General features: G+C 52.9%; 2 protein-coding genes across 8 annotated transcripts in view; one reads left to right on the top strand and one right to left on the bottom strand.

Annotated features, from left to right (window-relative positions):
* ARMH1 (armadillo like helical domain containing 1) overlaps window positions 1–1,314 on the bottom strand; it is a 62,141-nt gene extending 60,827 nt beyond the window's left edge. The window contains exon 1 of the mRNA XM_074220857.1: window positions 1,220–1,314. The gene's annotated coding sequence lies outside the window, so the exon portion shown is untranslated. The remainder of the gene's footprint in view (window positions 1–1,219) is intronic.
* Window positions 619–20,537, top strand: TMEM53 (transmembrane protein 53). 7 transcript variants are annotated; one of them, XM_074221591.1, is made up of 3 exons: window positions 619–1,460; window positions 12,493–12,614; window positions 19,860–20,537. In XM_074221591.1, exons 1-3 carry the CDS (start codon window positions 871–873, stop codon window positions 20,459–20,461), a joined length of 1,314 nt encoding a protein of 437 aa, XP_074077692.1. In that variant the 5' UTR covers window positions 619–870; the 3' UTR covers window positions 20,462–20,537. The 7 variants fall into 7 exon arrangements, with proteins under 7 accessions (XP_074077692.1, XP_074077691.1, XP_074077693.1 ...); XM_074221590.1 differs by having other exon boundaries at window positions 1,105–1,460; window positions 19,788–20,537; XM_074221592.1 differs by lacking the exon at window positions 619–1,460 and adding an exon at window positions 1,482–1,687 and having other exon boundaries at window positions 19,808–20,537.
* The last annotated feature ends 2,269 nt before the right edge of the window (window positions 20,538–22,806 follow it).

The following is a 22,806-nucleotide window of genomic DNA, read 5'->3' on the forward strand; positions in this document are numbered from 1 at the left end:
TCCACAGACATTGTTTCTTTGGATAATGACTGTGAGAACTGGGCTGGAAGTGGCCCTGTGATATGGGGGTGCTGCCATCTTATTACTAAGAGAGATGAGGAAGGTGGGTCCCCCTCTCCTTAATGATGGCCAAGGGCATTGGCTGGACTGGTTATTCCCAAAGCTCTTGGCCTTCAAGTCCAACAGGGTCTGGGGAGATGGGAGTCTAGGCGGTGCCAGCGCCATCTCATCCTCAGGGACCCTCTTGCTTCACTGGGGTGGGGCTGCTGAGTGTGGAGTGAAGAGCTACATCCCTCTTGGGGTCAGATTAAAGGAGGTGAAGAGTAGGCCAGGGTGTGATCTCCCTGAAGCCTCTCCACCAACACGTGAAGGTGTTGAGGCAGGACGCTGGGGTGGGCGGGCACCCAGGTGCAGGGACCATCGCCCGCCCCCCGGAGCTTGCGCTGTGACAGAGAAGGCCCACACACGCGCGTGCACACACATGCAAGCACATGCACACACGCACACACATATGCAAGCACACGCACACACGCGTGTGCACACACACATGCACACACATGCAAGCACACACACACACATGCACACACACATGTGTGGCTCCAGGCCGGGGCGTCTGCCCCACGAGATCCACACAGGGGATATGGGTAGACTCGACGCAGGCCGGCGGCCGTAGATCATTAGACAGAAGGATGGATGACGTGGACAGACAGGCAGAGGAATAGTGGGCGGCCGGCCGAAGGGGTTTGGCGAGGGGCGGAGAAGGGCCTCCTCCCTCCGGGCTCCCCCTCCCCGCCTCGGAGCCCCAGCCCCCGGCTCTCTCACTAATCAGCATTGATTAGGCGCCAACTGCATGGACCCGGGAGGCAGCCGATGCAGACGAGCCTGGGGGGCCTGGAGGGCGGGGGCGGGGGAAGGCAGGGTAGGTTAGGGCCAGCGGGCCCCCTGCCCCCTCCCCCTCCCCTCCCCTCCCCCAGGCCCTGCCCCCCGCCCGGGCGCGCCCCAAGGGGAGGTTCCTGCCCGTGGCCCCGGCGCGGGGGGCGGGGCGGTATACAGCAGGCGCTCAGTCTGCGCTGCTGCTCTCCGAGGCCGCTCCTCGGGACGGCTCTGGCACTTGTGTCCGCGGGTCGGAGCCCGCCGCCAGCCCGGGCGAGGCCGCCCCGCAGCCCCCGGGGTCCTCACCGTCTCTGGGGGCCCCCGGCGGCCCCCCAGGTCTGCTTACCTCACCCTCCCGAAAGGCAGCCTTCCGACGGGCACTCGGTATCGCCAATCCGTAGTCTCGCTGCCGGGCAGCGGCCAATAGCGACGCGTTCTGGGCCCCTGGGGCGGGACATAGTGACATCAGGCGGGGCGAATGAGGGCGGTTGCCATGGCTGCGGACGCGACGGCCTCGAGCGGGGGCGGAGCGGCGCCGTTGCCAGGAAGCCCGGGCAGGTCACAGTGAGATCCTGGCCTCTGATTGGGTAATTCCGGGTCGGGGGAGGGACTTCCGGTTCCTTCTGGGGGAGGCGGTGCGAAGGGCCGGAAAGGGAGGGCCCCGGCGTGCGGCGAACCCCGACCTAGTCCCGGGTGCGTGGGACTCCGACCCGGGAGGAGGGAGGGCCCCCGGGAAGGGCCCCGCCGCCCGCCATGGGCTCCGCCGACTTGGACGTGACCATCCAGATCCCGGAGTCGGGCTCGCACAGTCAGGGTACGGGGCCGGGGCTGGGGCCGGTGAGGGGCTGCTTCCCGGGGCCCCGAGGGCCGGCTGTGCGGGGCTCCCCCGTGCCCCCTGCGAATGGCGCCCCGGGGTGCCCCCGTATCTAGGGGCACCCTGCAGGGCTCCCCCACACTCCCTTGTAAATGACGCCCGGGTACCCCGGATCTGGGGCACCCCTGCAGGGCACCCCCACATTCCCTTGTGAATGGCGCCCGGGGCACCCCGCACTGCGCACCCCGGGGTACCCCCACATCCAGGGGCACCCTGCAGGGCGCCCCCACACTCCCTTGTGAATGGCGCCCGGGGCACCGCCTTTCTGTGCACCCCAGGGTTCCCCCATATCTAGGGGCACCCTGCAGGGCTCCCCCACACTCCCTTGTAAATGACGCCCGGGTACCCCGGATCTGGGGCACCCCTGCAGGGCACCCCCACACTCCTTTGTGAATGGCGCCCGGGGCACCCCGCACTGTGCACCCCGGGGTACCCCCATATCCAGGGGCACCCTGCAGGGCGCCCCCACACTCCCTTGTGAATGGCGCCCGGGGCACCCCGCACTGCGCACCCCGGGGTACCCCCATAACCAGGGGCACCCTGCAGGGCGCCCCCACACTCCCTTGTGAATGGCACCCGGGGCACCCCGCACTGTGCATCCTGGGGCACCTGCGCGTGGGCTCCCCGCACCTCTCTCCCCCCCCCAGCTCCCCCCTCCCCTTCCTGCCTGATGGCCAGGATACCTGCCCTCGGGTTCCAGGGGAACCTCGGGGGGCGAGAACCCCAGCGAGGGCTGGAGCCGCCCTCTGTCAGGAAACCCCAGGAATGCCCGGAAGTAAGGGCCAGCTCTAACTTCATGTCTGACATCCCCTTGAGACAAGGGTCGTCCTCAGAGGTCACCTAGGCCCCCCATCTCCCCAATGAGGAATCTGAGGCCCAGAGAGAGCCACCCAGGGAGCGAGTGGCAGGTGGAGGGCCAGCCCAGGTCCAGAGCAGGGGCTCTGCCCACCACAGCAGACTGGGGGGCAGCTTGGGACAGACCATGCCTTAGCCTCCCGACTTGGCCCAAGACCGCAGTGGGGAGGACGGCTGCCCTCTTGGTCAGCCCGCTTCCTCTCCTGATGCGGACTCAGTGAGTCTGAGGACATTGCCAGAAGCCAGTGACTTTGGAGGGTTTCCTATAACAAAAGGTGAGTGTGTGAGCAGGGGCGCATCCTTGGAGTGGGGTTCCAAAGCTGCCCTCCCCGTGTCAGGACCCAGCTCTCCCTCTCCGAAGGAGGGCGAGGGAAGCCTTGCTGAGGTTGAGGGGTGAGGGAGCCGAGGCTCAGGGGGATCAATCCCAGGGTCTCACAGTGGAAAGGACTTCAGCAGGAGTGAGTCCCCCAGGTGTCTGACTCGGGGCGTATGTCTTGTCCTCCATCCTTTCTTTTCCATGGGTTTGTATTTTTTTGGAACCCAATCATTTGATTTGGTATTTATTCCCATTCAGTATCTTAATAAAGTCAGAACACCGTTCTAGCCTGCTCACTCTCTCTGGGTCTTGACTGTCCTGGGTGTCACCATCCTTCTCATAGCTCTGATTCTGGAGCAGACACCAAGATAAAGATTGAAACAATCCCCCCTTCCCCCCGGGGAGTTGCTAATGTTTTAAGGGGACAGCAGCTAGGACCTAAATACATTATTAACAAAATCCATATAGAGCAAATAGAATAGTCAGGTAGGTTCGTGAGGTGGGGGGCAATCATATTGAAGAAGGTGTGGAAAGTGAGGAGAGAGGGCAGTCCTGACCTAGGGAATATGGAGACAGGAGATGGGGTGCCGTGGGAAACCGAGGCAGGGCCAGTTTGGCCTGATCCCAGAGTTTGGAAGGGCAGGGGTGGTGGGGAGTAAAGTTCAATGAGACTGGAAAGCTGGAGTGGAGGCTGGTTGTGAAAGTCTCAAGGGAGGATAGGGAGCCCCTGGGTAAAATCAGGAGGTAAATAGAGTTTTGAGCACAGGGAATAGACTGACCAAAGGCTGAATAAGTGATCTCTTTGGGGTGGGGGGCAGAGAAAGCATCCTATGAGTCTCTGTCTTCTAAGCACAGCCAAATTCTGAGAAAAAGACCCTCTGACTTAGTCTCCCCTCCCCCTCGTTTCTGAGCCTTTCTCAGGCCTCAACTTCTCTACCATCACTTGAGATTTCCTGTGGCTACACCTTGTCTCCTCCTCCTCCTCCTGACTCCAGGGCCAGTGCTCTATCCACTGTGCCACCTAGCTGCCCTTGTCTCCTCAACCTCTTGGCAGCTTCTGAGCTTGACTGTCCTCTCCTTCAGTGACCTGAGAGGCCCAGAACATTCTTAACATCCTCTTTCTGCTTGTCTGACCACTTCTGGGAGACAGCTTGGGTCACCCTGAGTTCAGAACCTCTACTGGACCCTTAACTAGCCTCTTGGCCACTTGACCTTTTTTTCTCTTTATCTGTAAAATGAGAATAATATTAATAGCACCCATGCTCCGGGGTTGTCCTAGGACTAAAGAAGACAATATTAACAAAGCTCTTAATCCTATTGCCTGGGACACAGCAGGAGCTTAATAAATGTTTGTTTCCCTCCTTTTTAAAGCCCCCAGGACTTCAGATGCCTCTTAAACCCTTCATAGCTTGGAACTAGCTTTTTTTTTTTTAATTTATTTTTATTAAAGATACTGAGTTTTACAATTTTCCCCCCAATCTTGCTTCCCTCCCCCCCGCCCCCCCCCCACGGAAAGCAGTCTGTCAGTCTTTACTTTGTTTCCATGTTGTACTTTGATCCAAATTGAGTGTGATGACAGAGAAATCATATTGGAACTAGCTTTTGTCTTTTCAGCTGTTGTTTTGGTGATGTGGGGGCAGAAAGGGCTTTATTTAGGAGGCTGGTTTCTGTTGAGAACGAAATGAGGAGTCTAAGAGGCAGAAATGGTGGGGGGGTGGGCAACGAGAAAACAATTTAGTCTGGATGAAGGGTGTATGGGTGCAGTAAGCTGGAGAGGTTGGTGGCAACAAGATTGCAAAGGTTTAAAAAAAAACCTAGTAGAGAAGTTGAGTGTTCAGGTTTTGGAGGTAATAGGGAGCCAGGAGAGTTTTATGGAAGGGAAGTTAATGGTCAGACTTACACTTTTAAGAAAATTCTGTTGGCAGCCATGAAATGGCTGGAATGGAGTGAGAAGAGACAGAGAAATGAGGCTAGAGTCTATGGCAATAGTCCAGGTGAGAGGTGCTGAGTGCCCTCATCAGAGAAATGGCCAGGGTGACTGGAGAGAAGGGGGTGATATCAGGGAGGGAGGGGAAGGTCCAGCTTCATCAGAAAGATCTCATACCACACTGAATCTCTGGAGGGAGTTAGGGCAGGCCAGAGAACCTGAAAGGATGGCAAAGATGGCGAAGTACCTTTTTTGGAAGTGGGTGGTCTGTTAACTGACCAGAGGAAATTCCAGCCTCTCTGTTACTCGTTTGCAGGAGAATGCGTTTTGTGGACTGGGGAGGACAGTGTGGAGATAGAGAGCCCCCCGCTACCCTGTGTGAGTCCAGGTGAATGATACTTTTGGGGAGTCCCTCAGACTAGTGTCTCTAACCGCTGCATCACTGTCAGTCATGTGAAGGTGGGGGTGGGAGGGAAGGACAGACCCTTCTGGCTTTCAAGAAAAGGGAAGAGAGTAGTCTCTGTGGCTGTGGGACAGTGAGCTTGACTTTGATTCCTGGGAGAACTGTGGACCAAACAAAGATGTGATTGGAGAATCGAATTTCTCCAAAAGGAAGCAGTGGTCACAATAGCTGGGACAGTTTTCTCAGGAGCAACAGGCTACCTGACTAGCCTGATAAATCAGGGGCGAGTCAGAGCTAATAATTTACCTGGAGTTTAGCAGAATGTTTGATGGAGCAGCCAGGCCCTTTTCTCAACCAGTTGCTGTTAATGGTTCATGTTGGCTTGGCAGAGGTCTCCCAGGGATCTCTGCTTTTTTACCAGCTTATCAATGATACGGTTAAAGGCCAGAGTGTGAGCTTATCAGATTTGCTGCTGATTTCAAGGGAGAGTCTACCATGAGGATCTTGACAGACCAGAAAGCACTGGGCTAAGTTTAATGAGAAGAAATCCAATAGGGGTAAATGCACAACTTAAGTTGGAGAGAAAAACAATCAGCTCCAGGGGCAGCATGGGGGAAGCTTGGTTAGATAACAGTTGGTCTGATTAAGAACTGCCTGCTTTTTTTTTTAGCAGACTGGAAGCTCAGTCAGCAGGGTGGTGGGGCTGCCCACAATGCTCACAGGAGCTTGGGTTGTATTAAGGGTTTTGTGATCACCTCCCTTGGCAGATTTCATATGGACAGTGATGGTCAATGCTGGGGGGGCACCTTAAGAAGGCTTTGGATCTGGTCTTGTAGAAAAGATGTCTTGGCACAAGGTGGGCAGATGACAGAATGCCCTTCTGATATGTGCAGGGGCAGAGAGCCCCCCCCCCCCCCCCGGGCAGGATGGAGATCTGGGCCCAAGTGGAATGGTCTGTTCTTTGAGACGCTGGCTTTCCATCACTTCAGTCAGAGGCTGGAGGGCCCCAACCGGGTGTGTTACAGCAGGGAGTCCATTGCTGACTCTCCTAGTTCCTTTCTGGGATTTTGTCTTTGAATTTCTGGACAGCTTTTCTGCTTGTCTTTTTTTCTGCTCTGTTGTTCCTCTCTGTGGAATCTTTCTTGGTGTATCTACCTTAGCAGTTTTCTTCTCTCCTCCTTTTCCATTTAAAGCCTTTTTTATTTGATTTGCAAGATACTTGCAAAGTAGATTCTTTCTCGCCTTTGCTAAGTGCCCTCTGGCCCTGGCCAGGGGTTGTCTGCTGGTCCAGAAATAGAAATCCCATTGTCCTTTTTGAATCCAGCTTGCTGTGTTCCCTTTCCAGATATACCTTCCTGGCTGAATCCTTTCCCTTCAGTAGGTGGCAGGGATGGAATTAGCACCTGTGTCTCCAAGGGCAACCAGCTTCTGGCCCAGACCGCACTTCAGCAGTGCCTTCTAGGCCCCTGCTGGCAGCAGACCACCAGTAGTGATGGGTGGATAAGGATCCAGTTGGACGAGTCTGGGGAGATTCTCTGTGACCTTTTTAAATCTCTTCTCAAGTTACAGCAACGGGACCCATTGTGGCTCTTGGGTAGATTAGCTTCTCTGAGCTTATGGGTGAGGATGAAAGCCTTGGGAATGGCTGAGATGGCCAAGGACAGATTTGGCACTGAATGGCTAGTGGATTGAAAAGGGAGTGAGTGTCTAGAAAAGGAAGAGGGCTGGCAGAGTTGTCAAGAGGGCTGGCAGAGTTGTCAAGAAAGGAGTGGTAAACTAACAGCAACATGGGGGTGATGATCAACCTTGATGGACTCACTCATTCCTTCAGTGCAACGATCAGGGACAATTTTGGACTGTCTGTAATGGAGAATACCATCTGTATCCAGAGAAAGAATTGGGGAGGTTTGAACAAAGACCAAAGACTGTTACCTTCAATTTAAGAAAAAAAAAAAACCCATTATCTTACTAGGTAAATTTTCTGTCTCTTATATTTTATTTTTCTTCCTTAAAGATATGATTTCTCTCATCATATCCAACTTAGATCATTGTATATCTTGGAACCAATGTAAACACTAACAGACTGCCTTCTGTGGGGAGTGGGGGGGGGAGGGAAGCAAGACTAGGGGAAAAATTGTAAAATTCAAAATTAATAAAATCTTTCTAAATATTGAAAAAAAAAGAAAGGAATGGTGGAGAGTAGCTAGCCCCCTCCCCTTTCTGTTTTGTAGATGAGTACCCTGAGGCTTGGAGAGGATAGAACATTAGCTGCATAAGGGTGGGCACTGCCATGTTGCTCCTTGTGTCTCCAGTCCCTAGACCAGGTCTGTTCACCGAAGGGGTGCATAATGCTTATTGTTGAGGAAATGAATAAAGTGAATGACTCATCAGCAGGAATGGAAGATGACCCAGGAATTGGGAGTTGGAGGTCATGGGTGATCTCTGAGAGAGGAAACCCAGCAGGGATGGAAACCAGATTGAAGGGCCTGAGGAGGAGATGGCAGCCCCTGTCAAAGATCAGATGGGCACAGCTGGGAGGGCTTGTTTCAGCCTGTCATGAACTGAGTCTATTTGAGGACAGTTGGGACTAAGAGAGGATGGGGATGATGTTGGAGGGAGGGTTGGGCACAAGGCCACAGGCTGAGAGCAGAGGAGGAACAACTCAGCCTTCTCTGTGCTTGGCACTGGGGCTGTTGAGGAGGCCCTGGAGCAGGGGCAGGGCTTCAGGCCTCTTGTCTGGGTGCCCCTGCATCTCAGCAGGAAGATCTCAGCCAGGGGTATTTACTCCCAGGAGGCTTCCTTTGAGGAAGTACAATGGTTACTGCAATGATGACCACCTGCATGTTTGGGGAGCAGAGGGTGTGGGGCATGGCAGGGGGAGGTCAGAGGTGACTTCATGGATCCCATCCCCTGGAGGCTGCCCCGACCTTGACCAGCCTGGAGACTGATGGAGCCTGTGGCGGATGAAATGCCAGCACCATTATTGTCCAGAGGCACACAGCTATTAGAATTACAGTAGGCCTCCCTGTCTGTCTCAGAAGACCACATAGCTGGGCAGTAATGCCAGCTCCCTATGACTCCCAGGGATCGCATTGACACCCATCGCATTATTGAATGCCATTTTACTCATAGTGTCAGGGAAGGATGTCCAACTAGAATGCCTAGAGAGGACTTTGATCTCTTGGAGCTTTTAGTCCCCTAGAAAGAGGCAGGCCTCAGTCGAAGAGGCCCAGTGGCCACGTGAAGCAGGGATGGATGGCAGGGACTGAGGTGTTGTGAAGGGGATTTTGGGGGTTGGAGATCAGAATGAGCCAGAGTAGAAGACACCATGAAGAGGTAGGAGGCAACTGGGCCCCGAGGGATGGGCAAGGTTCAGAGAAGGGAGGGGAGGAGGATGAACAAAGGCCCTGATCAAGGGTATGTGACCCATGGAGGATGGTGAGGAGGCTTTGGGGCTCAGCACAAGGCTGTGCTCTGACTGGATCTGGGGCCCCATCCAGGGCAAGGCCTTGAATGCCAGGCCAACAAGTTTGTGCTGGATCCTATGGCGAGGTTCAGGATTTTGAGCAAGGGACTTTGTGTTGTTCAGGATTCGGGGCTCTGAGTCCACATCACACTCTTAAAAGATTGGAATGGCTCGTGCTGGTTTTCATGGGGCTCCAGCCCATTGGAAGGGCCTAGGGTGAAGTAGGGGTGCCATCTACAGGCAGGGGACAGGTTGATGCCAACTGTCTCTACTGACTGTTCATGGCACAGTGTGGCCCTGCTGCCTTAACTTATAGTCAGGAAGGACTTGAAGGGAGATCGGGGGACTTGATTTGCACTCCTTTGGAAAACCTTTTTTTCTACTTGGGTTTGTTCCTCTTTGGTCCTCGACCCCTGGAATGGGTGGTATAGGTGTGGTTGGACACAACCAGGGGGCCTAAAGGACAGACATTTGTGAGCCCAGGGTCCCAGGGGCAATGAATGGCTTTCTAGAGTCCTAATCCTGTATCACTTAAATGGGCTAGCATGATATTGTGGCGGGGGGACGGCTTGGGGCCCTGGCTAAGTCTCTTCCCCTCCTTTCTTTAACTGTAAACTTGGGCATCAAAGGAAGGAGGTTTGACTCTGGATTCAAAGGATTTGAGCCATCTGTCTGCCCTTGGATGAACCTTCCTCTTCCTGGGCCTCAAGGTTCTTCCTCTCAGATGAGGGGGTTGGTCTTCTTCACCCCCCCCCATTTGTGAGATTCTCTAATATCATTACCATTGTCCTAGTGGGGTTGTGAGTCCAGCTCTCTGTCACATTATCAGTGGAGTCTTTGCCAAATGGGAACTCTCCATCCCAGGACAGAAGTGGGAAACTTGCCCAGGGCCTCGAGGGGAGCTTTAGGCTGGCCTGCCTCCAGTGGTGTTGGCTGGAGGTGGTTCAGCTAGATGGACACAGGCCACGAGTCCTGGACATCTCTGTCTCCCCAGGCCTGAGGCTGGTGCTGAGATCTGCTCCAGGAGGGACTAGAGGCAGGGTTGGTCACAGGATCAAAAACTCTTGTTGGGTTCCAGCCCCCATTTCATGGACTTCCAAGATGAGAATGGGATCAGCAGCCAGTTGTCCTGCCTTCCTCATCTGGGGAGTGGGCTTGTTGTAATCCTCAGGTGTCAGGCAGGTGGGGGAGTAGCTCTGGTTTCTTCAGGAAGGAGAGAGAGAGAGAGAGAGAGAGAGAGAGAGACAGACAGACAGACAGACAGACAGACAGACAGAGACAGAGAGTGTATGTGTGTCTGTCTGCCCATCTGTATCTGCCTGTCTTCTCTTTGAGGAAATGTGTGTGTAGTAGGGGCTTTTTTTTCTGGTGCTGATGGCTTATAGAATAGGGTCCTCTCTACCTGGGCTACATGATAAAAGGCAGCTCACAGAAACAGGGAGGGGAGCATCCCTCTCTATCCTTTGCCTTCTTCACACCTTTCTTGGGGGATTGTGGGCTGTTCTGGAAACACAACTCGCTGAGAACATTGAGAGATTAGAGACCAGCCCGAGGAGGCCACAAAGAGTTGATGCTTTGTGAGAAGGGTCCAAAGGGGTTGGGAAGGGTTAGACTGGAGAAAAGAATATACGCATGGGGGCTGTCCTGTGGAGGAGGGGTCCTTGGACTTGACCTCAGGTGCCTGAAGCAGGTGCAAAATGGGGGAAGTCAAGAGACAAACTGAGGCTTCTGGTCAGGAAAAACATTCTGATAAGGAAAGCTGTCCCAGGAGACTGTGGGCTTCTCCTCCTCGGAGGTCTGTGAGCAGAGACTGGCCGGCCACTTGCTGCCCTGCCAGAGTGGGGATTCCTGCCAAGGTGGACTGGCCTGGATGCCTCTACACTCCCTTTTGTTGGCCAGATCCAGATCTTGTGCTTCATTTGGTGAGCCATGGCCAATGGAGCACAAGAGATAGGAGCGGACCACGTGAGACTAGGTTGAGGTGGATCTCTTTCTTTTTTCTTTTTTCTTTTAGCTTTTTTTTTAAGGCAGTGGGGTTAAGTGTCTTGCCCAAGGCCACACAACGGTAATTATTAGTGTCTGAGGCTGGATTTGAACTCAGGTCCTCCTGACTTCAGGGCTGGTGCTCTATCCACTACGCCACCTAGCCACCCCTGGATCTCTTTCTAATTGATGGCTTCTCAGCTCCTTCCAGGCCTCAGCTCAGTTTCCAGAATCCTCTCTTCTTCCCTGGAGAACCTAAAGGAGGGCCTGGCCTGTCTCCTAAGTCCTTGCACATCCCAGCCAGGGGTTTCCATGTTTCTTCAGGGTGTGGGCAGGCACAAGGTGTTCTTCTTGGACAAGTGAGTTCTTGATCTGTTTAGAAAGAGGAGAATGTGGAGTTTAAAGCCCTGATCCTGGTTCCAGGACCATGTGGGACCCTCACAAGAGCCATACTTGAGAGCTTCCTTCACATTCCCTTTGTTCCTAATGGTTACGAGGCTACGAGGAAGCTAGGAAGCTTCCACTTCCTAGTGAACCTTTGACCAAATGGTTCTGACCTTCCCATGTGCTGTGTCTGCCATCCTCGTCTCCGTTTTGCTTCCCTTCAAGGTCCGGTTCCAGTGTGGTCTCCTCGGTGAGGCCTTTTCTGAACAACCTTGAAGTTAGTCTCACTATCTGCTTTTTGAAATTTTGCTTATTTGTATTTACTTATATTCTGTACTGTTACGGGGAGGATGAGGATGCTTTGTCTATGTCATTGGAAACTCCTAGTTCATATATTAGGAACTTAATAAATGTTTGTTGAATTGGATGTAAAACATAATTTAAAAGTCAGGCACTTGTTCAGTGGTCTAGGATGCTCCAGGGTATCCCTTTGGGCTCCTTGAGAATGGCTCAGCAAGGTGGACTCTGTGACCCAGCCCGGGGAAGGGGTAAGAGGAACTCGCAGGAGAGTGTCCACCTGGGTGTGCTGAGGCACCATCAGTGATGGTCGTAAAAGGCCCTCCTCCTCCTCTGGCTCTGGTTGGCATTCAGAGCCCTTCATGGCCTGACTCCATTCCCACCTTTCCAGTCTTCTTAAATGGTAGCCTCTGACATGTCCTCTTCAGTCTAGTGACCGTGGCCTCTGACTTGTCCACAAACAAGACCCTCCCTCAGGCCTTTTTTCTGACTCTTCCCCCCACCCCCACCCCACAACTGGGATGCGCTTCCTCTGAGACCCAGGGAAAATTCCACCTTCTCTTGGAAGTCTTCCCCAGCCTTTCTTCATCCTGCACTGCTGAGAATCATCCTTTGTATCTGTTTGTGTGTTATCTCCCCCTTTAGACAAGCAGGGACTATCTTTTGCCTGACATGTGATCAGAGTTTAATAAATTGTTTCCTCTCTCAGTATGATTGAAGAGGGTGTGTTGACGGTTCAGGGCAACCCTGGGGAGGAGGGAGATGAGGAAGAGCTGTCCTCTGGGCTCCGGTCCGGCCCCCAGGTGGAGGTGGGAAGAGCAGAGGATATAGCTTGGTGTCCTGGACCACAGTGTGACCTTGGGCAAACCTTGCCATCTCTTGGAGAGCTGAATGTCAAGGGGGGTGGGGACCCTTGCCATTGCTTTGCCCTGTGGTACCAGTGGACCCAGCTAACCTCAGACTCATGGTTCTGAGTCAGATGTAAAGGCTTTGAAGGTCCCCCTCTGCTTTAGGGCCTCCTGAAGAGGGTCATTTGGAGTAGGGTCTGAGGCCTGTAGGAAGACACTCTCTTCTAGACGGAAGCTGGTGTAACCTCACCTGTGTTCTGTTTCAGATGCAAATGGAGACCCAGAGAGAAGGGAGAGATTGAATCAGCAGCCGGTAGTGATTCTCCTTGGCTGGGGAGGCTGCACAGACAAAAACCTGTCCAAGTACAGTACCATCTATTTCAACAGGGTGAGTGAACGGCCTTGGTCATTTCCTGGGGACTCCATGGGCTCTGGGTATCTGGCCTGGTCACTTCTTTCTCTTCTCTGAGCTTCCTGTCTGTGGGTGTATGGAGAGTGTGGAGGATGGACCTGCTGTGTCCAGGGCCTGTGCTTGGCACTCTATGGTTAGGGAAAGGACAGACCCTGCCCTCAGAGAGCATCCAGTTTAATGGTGAAGTCAGTCTAGAGGACGTGTCCACCACCAGCCAGGGCTCCAAGGGGAGAGTGAGGAGAGAACAATGGGAGTCAGTGCCAGAGTCAGAGAAGGGCAGGACTCATCAGGAAGATGGTCAAGAGTTGGGTTCAGTGGATGATGACCAGAGGAGAGGAGGTTGGGAGGCTGGCCTGGCCTTAGCTCCTTCTTAATGTTTGTCTTTTGTTTTTGCCATGAGAAACACATGAACTGGATTTGAGTGAGGGGGTTGTGTGCTAAGTCCCCAGCCTCACTTTCTCCTCCAGAGCAACTGGGTCCAGTGGCCAGAAAGGAATCAGAACAACTGGAGATGAGCCTGGGTGGGAGGCAGTCAGGGTGAAGTGACTTGCCCAAGGTCACACAGCTAGTATGAGTCAAGTGTCTGGAGCAGGATTTAAACTCTTGTCCTTCCAGTTCCAAGGCCAGTGCTCACCTAGCTGCCCCAGGTCCTTTTAAAGACAGGCCTGGGCCCACCAAGGAACCTCAAGCCAGAGTTTGGGGGTCCGGAGCTCCATCATCCCCTGCCAAGGCCCAGCCTGCCTGTTCCCTAGGCTGACTGAACAGCTGTATGTCTGAGGCACACTCAGGGACAGCTGACTGGGTCTTCTACTACTAGCCAGCTGGGAGCATGAATGTTGGTGCTTTGTCCCTGGCCTGCCCTGCCTCCCCAACAGTTGTTGCTTGACCCATACAACCCTGAGATTCTAAAATTTTTGTTCTACTTGGCTTGCTGGTTTCTCTTGTCTCCCAGAGTTCTGTGAAACAGCCTCTGTTGGGCAGCTAGGTGGCATAGTGGATAGAGCACTGGCCCTGGAGTCAGGAGGACCCGAGTTCAAATGCGGCCTCAGACACTTAGTAATTACCTGGCTGTGTGGCTTTGGGCAAGCCACTTAACCCCATTGTCTTGCAAAAACCTAAAAAAAAAAAAAAACCAACCAAAAAAAAAAAACCAACCCCAGCCTCTGTTAATGTTGGTAATGAGACTCTTTCTTCCAAGCCTGGCTGAGCTTGGCCTCCTTGATCCCACACTGCTTTTCTCTGAGATCATCTTTCCCAAATGGGGATAATACTGGGCCAGTGAGTGCTCATAGTCACACAGCTCTTTGGTGATAGACAAGATCTCTGGGGAGACCTCAGCCTTTCTGACCTCTCAGCCTGGGAGGTCAGAAATTCCTCATTTATCTTGGGAAGAATGAACAAATTCCTTTTTGTCTCTAACCCTAAATTCAGCTCCGTGGAGACAATTGGAATTTTTTGGAAAGGTTTTTTTTTTTTTAAAACCAGGAAACAACTAGCATAATGAGGCAGAGCCTTTTCCCCAGCCACTTCTGCCCTCCTTTTTTGTAGGCCCTGGACTCTTGGGCACAGTTGGGGGTGACACCACCTGGATGACCCCTGGGAACATCTGAGTCTTCTGGGCTTCCTCCCTGGTGCCTGGTCCTCCTGGCAGCCTCCCTGCATCTTGCCCCTGGGCCCAAGCCCACTCACTGGGTGGTTGTTTGCTTCTGCCCTTTGAGGAAGAGCAGCTTCTTCTCATCAGGCCCTGGATCAGGGCCTCCCCTCTACCCCTCAGGTCAGAGGCACACTGACCCCTTCTTCTTTCATTCTAATCCTAGCCACATCTCATTGGGCAGGCTACCGATGTCTGACAGACACTCAGCCTTCCTTTGTTCAGGGACCCCCAGGGAAGTGGCCTTCTCAAATCCCAACTCTTTTCTTTTAGGGGGCAGAATTACCCATAGCTTACACAGGCTTGGCATGCCAAGGGTCTGCATCTCCTCCTGCCTCCTCTGGCCTTCCTTTTCCCCTTCCTCTTCTGTCTGTGTCCCAGGGGTCCTGCCTTGCTGGCCAGCTGTGTCCCCCAGACCCAGAATACTCGCCTCTTCCCCCTTTGCTCCCTTCCCACTCAGTCTGGAGGTGACTCCTCCAGTTGTCTGTCTAGTGCCTCCCCCAAGTCCCCTCCTTGAGGTCAGGCACTCTTCTCTTATCTGTCTCTTCCCCGGGCCTAGCACATTGTAGGGCCTCGTAAGTGTGTGTGTGTGTGTGTGTGTGTGTGTGTGAAGGCTGCTTATGTGTTGTCCCCCCGCTCCATCTGAACCTTGTTTAGCTATAAGATTTCCTGGAGGGCCTCGGGAGCAGTGTCTTTCAGTCTATAAGGGAAAGGTGGGCTCTGGGTTTCAACTTTCCCTTCTTTGGAGGGAGGGCAGTCAAGGCACAGAATAGGGAAGTGGCTTATCTAAATACATCTGACTTGGAGCAGCTAGGTGGCACAGTGGATGGAGCACCGGCCCTGGAGTCAGGAGGACCTGAGTTCAAATACAGCCTCAGATACTCAATAATTACCTAGTTGTGTGACTGTGGCCAAGTCACTTAACCCTATTGCCTTAAATTAAAAAAGAAAAAAAAAAGAAAAAGAAAATCAACAATACATCTGACTTAATGAAGAATTAGTGGCCAGGCCAAGATAGGCCCAGGGTCCTGGACACTGTGAGTGGAGCTGAAGGGAGAAGCTCTGACCTGGCTTCTCTGCAGTCTGAGCCCAAGCTCTCCCCAGTGCCCACCTCCCCTAGAGAACCCAAGAGAGGGTTTGGGTGTCCCAGAGTCTCTGGGGACCCAGGAGAATCCCTTGTAGCAGTGTATCCCTCAGTTGGACCCAGTGTGAACATCCTTTCCTTGCATGCCTGAGGCCGCCATCTCTGGAAGGAGCTTAGGTTTAAAGGGTGATTGTTGGAACCTTGTGGGATGGGGGGAGAGAAGAAAATTTCCTCTGGGTCTGATGGAAAGAAAGGTAAGAGCAGGGGGCGGAGCCAAGATGTCCACAAGAGTGGATTGTGTCCTAGGAGCTCTCTCATAAATCTTTGAAACTAAGGACTCTAACTAGATTTTTGAGAGACAGAACCCACAGAGGGTCCCAGTGAGTCAGTGCTCCTACTCAAGGTAACCTGGAAAAGAGCAAAAAGGCTCTGCTTCCCGGGGTCGGAGGGGCGGCCCGCCAGAGGGGTGACCCGCCAGAGGGAAAGAACTTCAGCCTTCTGGAGGCAGCCCCAGGGCGTAGCTCACAGCAGCAGGGGAGTTTCCTGACCTGCACCCTGGGGAGCAGCAGGCACAAATTGGGGGAACAGTGGGGGGAACCTCTGCCAGAGTAAGCACATGAAGCCCAGCCCTCAGGGCACACAGCAAGCTGCTTGGCCACTGCATTCCAGATCCAGGAAACAGAAGCAGGTGGAGCAGGAGCCCCCAGGGCATGAGCCCATTGAACCTAGGGAGGGGAGTGAAGAGAGAGAGACTGCCCAGCTCTGTCCTCTGTCTCTGGAACAGGACTCTGGGGCTCTGACCACATTCAGATCCTGATCACAGTCCAGGCCCCCCCATAGAACAGCAGGGCCACCCCCCACCTGAGCCCCGTGGCAGAGGGGGCCGCATATGGTCATTCACAGACCAGGAGGGAGGACAGAGCCTCACACACTGAGACCCTTGTGGGAGTATCCCAAAAGCTCAGGAAGCACCCCAAAACAGGCTTAGACTGGGAAAATGAGCAAGCAGAGAAACAAAAGAAACACCATTGAGAAATACATTACCTATGAACCCAAGAAGGATCAATATACTCAGTCTGAAGATGAGGGAGCACAAGCTCCTGCATCTAAAGACTCCAAAAAAAAAAAAATAGAAATTGGGCTCAGGCTATGACAGAGCTCAAAAAAGACTTTGAAAATCAAATGAGGGAGTTAGAAGAAAAACTGGGAAAAGAAAGGAGATGCAGGAAAAACATGAAAATGAAGTTAGCAGCTTAGTCAAGGAAATCCAAAAAAATGCTGAAGAAAATAGCATGCTAAAAACCAGCTTAGGTCAAATGGATAAAACAGTTCAAAAAGTTATTGAGGAGAAGAATGCTTTAAAAAGCAAAATTGGCCAGATGGAAAAAGAGATAAGAAAGCTCTCTGAGGAGAACAAATCCTTCAGACAAAGAATAGAATTCAGGGAGATTGATGAATTTACCAGAAATTAGGAATCAGTACTTCAAAACCAAAAAATGAAAAATTAGAAGAAAATGTGAAATATCTCATTGAAAAAACAACTGATATGGAAAACAGACTTAGGAAAGATAATTTAAAAATTATTGGAATACCTGAAAGTCATGATCAGGAAAAGAGCCTTGACATCATTTTCAAAGAATTACTACAGGAAAATTGCCCTGATATTCTAGAAGCAGAGGGCAAAATAGAAATGGAGAGAATCCACCGATCCCCCCAAGAAAGAGATCCCAAAAACTAGCCCCTAGGAATATATAGCTAAGTTCCAGAACTCCCAAGTCAAAGAGAAAATATTACAAGCAGCCAGAAGGACACAGTTCAAATATCGTGGAGCTGCAGTCAGGATCACACAGGACTTAGCAGCAACTACATTGGAAGCTCGTAGGGCTTGGAATATAATATTCCAGAAGGCAAAAGAGCTTAGAATGCAACCGAGAGTCAACTACCCAGCAAAAATGAATGTGTCCTCTTCCAGGGAAAAAGATGGATTTTCAATGAACCAGGGGAATTTCAAATGTTCCTGTTGGAATGGCCAGAGCTGAACAGAAAGTTTGATCTTCAGATACAGGATTCAGGTGAAGCATAGAGATTGGAGGAGAAGGGGAAAATATGAGGGACTTAATGATGAACTGCATGCATTCCTGCATAGAAAACTGATAATACTCATATGAACCTTCTCAGTTAATAGAGCAGGTAGAGGGAGCTTTTGTAGTTGAAGCACAGGAGAAAGCTGAATTCAAAGATAAAATATGGAGTAAAAATGGAGTCAATAGAAAAAAAGGGAAATGTAATGTGAGAAAGAAAAAGGAGAGGGGGTAATAGGCCAAGATATTTCATATAATAAGATTTTTCTTTATTACAATGAGCTACTGCAACGATATGGAAGTGGGGGAGGCAAGGGGGAATGAGGGAACCTTTGCTCTCATCAGAGGTGGTTAGGAGAGGAAACAGCATATATACTCAATGGGGTATAGGCATCTGGAGTAAGGAGCAGGGAGCAGGGGGAAGGGGTGGGGATGTGAATAAAGGAGGAGAGGATGGACCATGGGGGGAGAGTGGTCAGATATAACACATTTTCTTTTTTACTTCTTGCAAGGGGCTGGGATTGGAAGGCCTGTCCAGGACCATAGGGTTAGGTGGATCCTGGGCCTAAGGGGTGGTATGGGGGCTCAGGGCTTCTTGGCCCCAGGACCAGGGATCTGTCTGCTGCGCCACTCAGCTACCCTACAGCAGAGTCAGAGTGAAAGGAGAGAGAAAATATAGTACACGGTAGTGGAGAAATAAGAAAGGAGGGAGTTGTGATCAGCAATGGCAACAGTGGAAAAATATGGAAGTAAGCATTGTGATGGACTTATCATAAAGAATGGGATCCACACATGACAGAATTGTTGGTGTTGGAACAAAGACTCAAGCACATTTTTTATTATTATTATTTTGGGGGGGGTGCAGGGCAAATGAGGCTGGGTGGCCCACCTGGGGCCGCATAGCAGGGTGATCATTGGGTGTCTGAGGCTGGATTTGGACCTGGGTGCTCCTGACTCAAGGGCCAATGCTCTGTCCACCACCCAGCCACCCCTGCTATTATTACTATTTTATTTTAGTTTGTCTTTTTTTCTTTTTTTTTGGTTTTTGCAGGGCAGTGGGGTTCAGGTGGCTTGCATGTCACATGGCTGGGTGATTGTTGGGTGTACGGGGCCGGATGTGGGCTCGGGTGCTCATGACTCCAGGGCTGGGTCTCTGTCCACTGCGCCACCTGGCTATACCTACAATTATTACTATTATTTTTTTTAATTTTAATTTTTTTCTCTCCCCTTTATCGCTCAAGTGTCTATATTTTTTTGGGGGAGGGGGTATTTTGTTTACTCTTAAACAAGAATATTTTATTAATGGATAAAAAAATTTGTACAAAATGAGAATAAATATTAAATATTAAAAAAAAGAATAAAAAAAGGAATGAAAGGAAATCACAAATTATTTTGCCCAATTACATGTTAATAAAACTGAAAACCTAAAAAAAAAAAGAGGTAAGAGCAGCTTCCAGGCTGGAGGAAAGAGAAAGAGAGGAGAGGAGACATGGTGAGCTGGGGGGGCGGGGAAGAGAGAGAGAGACAGAGACAGACAGGGGAAGGTGGGGAGAGATGCAAATGGAGATGAGGTGGCGACCAGGGACCCTGGTCCCTTTTCTCACTGACTGCCCCCAACTCTCCAGGCAGGCAAGGCTGTGCATGCAGGAGCCAGGCTGGCTTCTGGTCTGTCCCTGATGCCGAATGATACCTCCCTTTTCTCATCTCTGCCCCCTCCCCTTATTTCCTCTTGCCTGGGTAAGTTGTCCCACCCAGTGTGATGGCAACTGAGAGTGCGGTTCCTCAAGTCCTGCAGGCCTGGGCTCCACTCTCAGCTGGCGCTCAGCAGTGCCTGGGATGGAGAAGGGATATGCTTGGGGTCATTTAAGGAAAGGAGGGCGCTGAGCCTGGAGAGTCCAGGAAGGGGGATGGGACGACCCTTTGTGGTAGAAGGCAGGGCTCCCTGGGAGAGCCACCCCAGACAGGTTGGGCCAGATGACTTAAGGCCCTTCTTGGCTCCCAGGCCCACTCACCTGCAGCCCTGGGGGACCTAGAAACCAAACCAAACCAGACCAGAGCCTGAAGTAACCCTGGGAGGACAGGCTGGCTTCTCATTTTGACTTGGTGCTTAATGTTTGCTGAGCTGAACTTCTGAGAGGCTTCCTCCCCAGCCTGCTGATATCAGGGGAACTCAAACTTAGCTCTCATTCTGGCTTCGGGGGGGGGGTCTCTCTGCCTGGCATGACCAGTGGTGGGTTTTGGTCCCGCCCCCTGTCCGGCCTCCCCCATTGGGCCCTTGGCCGGTACTGTGGAGCAGAAGCAGAGCTTTGGAGCTGACCTTGTGGGTTGGGGAGGGGGTCTCTGTGCCCCACAGGGATGCATTGTGATCCGCTACACCGCCCCCTGGCAGATGGTCTTCTTTGCAGAACCCTTTGGCATCCCTTCCCTGCGCAGCCCTGCCAAGAAACTGCTGGAACTGCTCTTTGACTATGAAATTGAGAAGAAGCCCCTCCTCTTCCATGTGTTCAGCAATGGCGGGGTCATGCTCTACCGCTACATCCTCGACTTGATTCACACGCACCGCCAGTTCAGCCACCTCCGTGTGGTAGGCACCATCTTTGATAGTGCCCCTGGCAGCAGCAACTTGGTGGGGGCTGTGAGGGCCCTGTCTACCATCCTGGAGACCAAGCGGCCGGCCACCCGCATTTTCCTTCTCCTTGCCTTCACCCTGGTGGCTGTTATGGTGAGGCTGCTGCTGTCCCCCATCACCAGCTTCTTCCATGTCAACCACTATGATGCCCTCATGAAGCAGTCTTCACGCTGGCCTGAGCTCTACCTCTACTCCAAGGCTGACCGAATCATCCGGGCCAGTGACATCGAGCACATGGTGGTGGCCCGACTGGAGCATCAGGTGATGGTGCGCGCCGTGGACTTCTCGGCCTCTGCCCACGTCAGCCACCTGCGGGACTACCCCACCTACTACACCAGCCTCTGTCTCTCCTTCTTGTATTCTTGTGTGCATATGTGAGGGCTCAACCCCTGGCCTTACCAACCTTGGGTGGCCCTCACCCTTTCTGCCCAGTACAAGTCGGCTACCCTTCCAACCTGGGCTGCTCCTTTTCTGGGCATCTGTGCTTCTTAAGTGCCAACCAGGCTTAGGCTGGGTCATGGAGTAGTTTCCTCCCTTTCCTTGGCGGTCCCCCAGCCCAGGGGTTGGGGGAGGGGGTGACTGGCAATGAGCACAGGCTGGGGAGGGGGGATCTAAGGAGGGGTCTGTTGTTGGCTAGCCTTCCTCAGCTCTCCCACCCCAGTCAGCTGCAGGAGGAAGGTGTAGATGCAAATCAGAGAGCAGGAGTTGGGGATGATGGCAGCTACAACTGGGTAGAGCCTTGGGCCAGCACAAGCCTGCAGAATGGGGGGGGGGCAGGGGTGACATTTGCTGGTCCCTTGACTCAGCTTTGGCTTCCAGCATTCAGGGCAGCCTGGAGTTGCAGTCCAGTGGCTTGGGAGACAGGCTGGTGCTGCCTCGTGGACCCCTGCCCACTTAGGCCAACCCAGATGCATATGGGCCTCAGGCCTGGGAGGCTGTGGGTGCCGGCTGGTTATCATGGAAAAGCCGTTTCACAGGATACTCTCCTGTCTCTGATGAGAACTCCCCAGCTCCCGAGGCTGTCTCTTCCAACATCCAGCCTATCTCTGTCCCACCCCTGCCCACTGCCCTTGTTCCTCCCCTCCCCAATATTCAACTAATTTTTGGGTGGCCTGCTCCAGGCCCTTCCAAGCCTGGCATCCCTCTTCTTCCCAACCCTGAGTGTCCAGAGCTGGGCTCCTCCCGCAGACCCAGCCTGCCCTGGATGCTGCAGTCATCACCCCAGTGGTTCTGTGCCCCCCCCCCCCCATTACAGACTCACAGCCCCTAAGCCTGGGTCTTGTTTAGACAAACTGCCCTCTAGACACGCTTCCCATCTATTTCTGAACCCAAGTGTAAGACTTTCCAATCCCCCTGAGGAAATTCTGTGGGCCAGCAGGGAGTTCTTGGGACTGTTATCCTTCCAGCGTGATCTCTCCCTTCCTCCCAGTTTAGTGTCTTCAGATCTGATGGGCATGATCTCCTGTAGAGATCCACTGGAGACCTTCCAAGTTCTCCACCAAGCCATTGGTGATCCCTTTTTTGGATGTGGTCAGCCAGCATATGTGGGGAGGGGTCAGAGGAAGGGGAAGGGTGGCTCTGTGAAGAAACCAGGCATCCCTCAAAAGCACACCCTTGGGTGGGGATGAGTAAGGATTTGAGTTCTGGTCTTTGTTATGTAATGCTGGGGGAATCCAGAACCTCCAGGTGATTGTGCTGGGCTCTGGGAAGGGGGCCAGTCCTCTGGTGTCTCTTAAGACTCGTGATCCCCAAAGACCCCTCCAGTTCCACATCTATCCCTGGACTCCTGAGATGCCTCTGCCCTGGTGATGTTTCCACATATGGTCAACAGGTGGCAGTGCTGCCCAAGGCAGGTTTGCCAAGGCTGGGGTCCTGGGGTGGGCTTGGGTCCTTCCCTGTTCCTCCACTCATACACACACTGTGGGAAAAGGCCCAAGGTCTCTCACAAGGCTTCTCTTGGGGCACTGAGCTCCAGTCACCAACACGTGGTTGGCAAAGGGCCCTTAGTCTATCAGGGAGCCCTGGTCCAAGGCCAGAAGTGGGCAGTGCCATCAGGAGGGCAGTAGCAACTCCAGCCCAGAGGAATTAGGCTGGGGGCACGTGGATCGAAGAAAGCTCCCCATTAATACCTATTCATTGTTGGGGGGGGGGGTTTGGGAAGGCCCTGCCAATCTCCTACAGATAGGGAAACCGAGGCCTATGAGACAGGGTTAATTCTCTGTCAAAAAGCTGAGGGGAGGACAGAGCAGGGATAGTTGGGGGGGGGGGCTACTCCCAGCTATACTAGTACCCATCTCAGGTGCTCAGGAGGTAGAGGGCCCATCTCAGGTCTGAGGAGTCTTCCTCACCATGAAGGCCTTTGCCATTGCTGGGGGACCCAGATGTTGTGGGTCCCAGCTGAGCAATTTACTCCTCTCAGGGGCACACCTGAGGCAGCCGGCACACTGACAGGAACCAGAGGCCACACACACTGGAGCTCCCAGACCAATTGGTGGCCTCCTGGGAGGGTTCTGATGCCGCCTTCTCACCTGTCTCTTCCACACAGTGGCGTCCCTCCCAACTTCTCCTTCCAGCCTGTCATGGGTTGGCCTGCCCTTCAGCCCTATTGTCGCCACCCTCCAACATTAGTTTGGCAAAGATCTGACTTCTCCAGTTAAGAGCCAGAGAAGACTGGAGGGGCAGGGATGGGGGTGGCTGTGGGAAGGATCCTCTCTTGGGCTCTT

The sequence above is a fragment of the Macrotis lagotis genome, chromosome 2 (genome assembly GCF_037893015.1).
Source record: "Macrotis lagotis isolate mMagLag1 chromosome 2, bilby.v1.9.chrom.fasta, whole genome shotgun sequence".
NCBI lineage: Eukaryota > Metazoa > Chordata > Mammalia > Peramelemorphia > Peramelidae > Macrotis > Macrotis lagotis.

Coding starts and splice junctions, on each gene's coding strand:
- TMEM53 (XM_074221591.1), top strand. CDS start 871: ATGCAGACGAGCCTGGGGGGCCTGGAGGGCGGGGGCGGGGGAAGGCAG. Junction 1,461..12,492: donor AGATCCTGGCCTCTGATTGG/GTAATTCCGGGT, acceptor GTTCTGTTTCAG/ATGCAAATGGAGACCCAGAG. Junction 12,615..19,859: donor GTACCATCTATTTCAACAGG/GTGAGTGAACGG, acceptor TCTTCTTTGCAG/AACCCTTTGGCATCCCTTCC.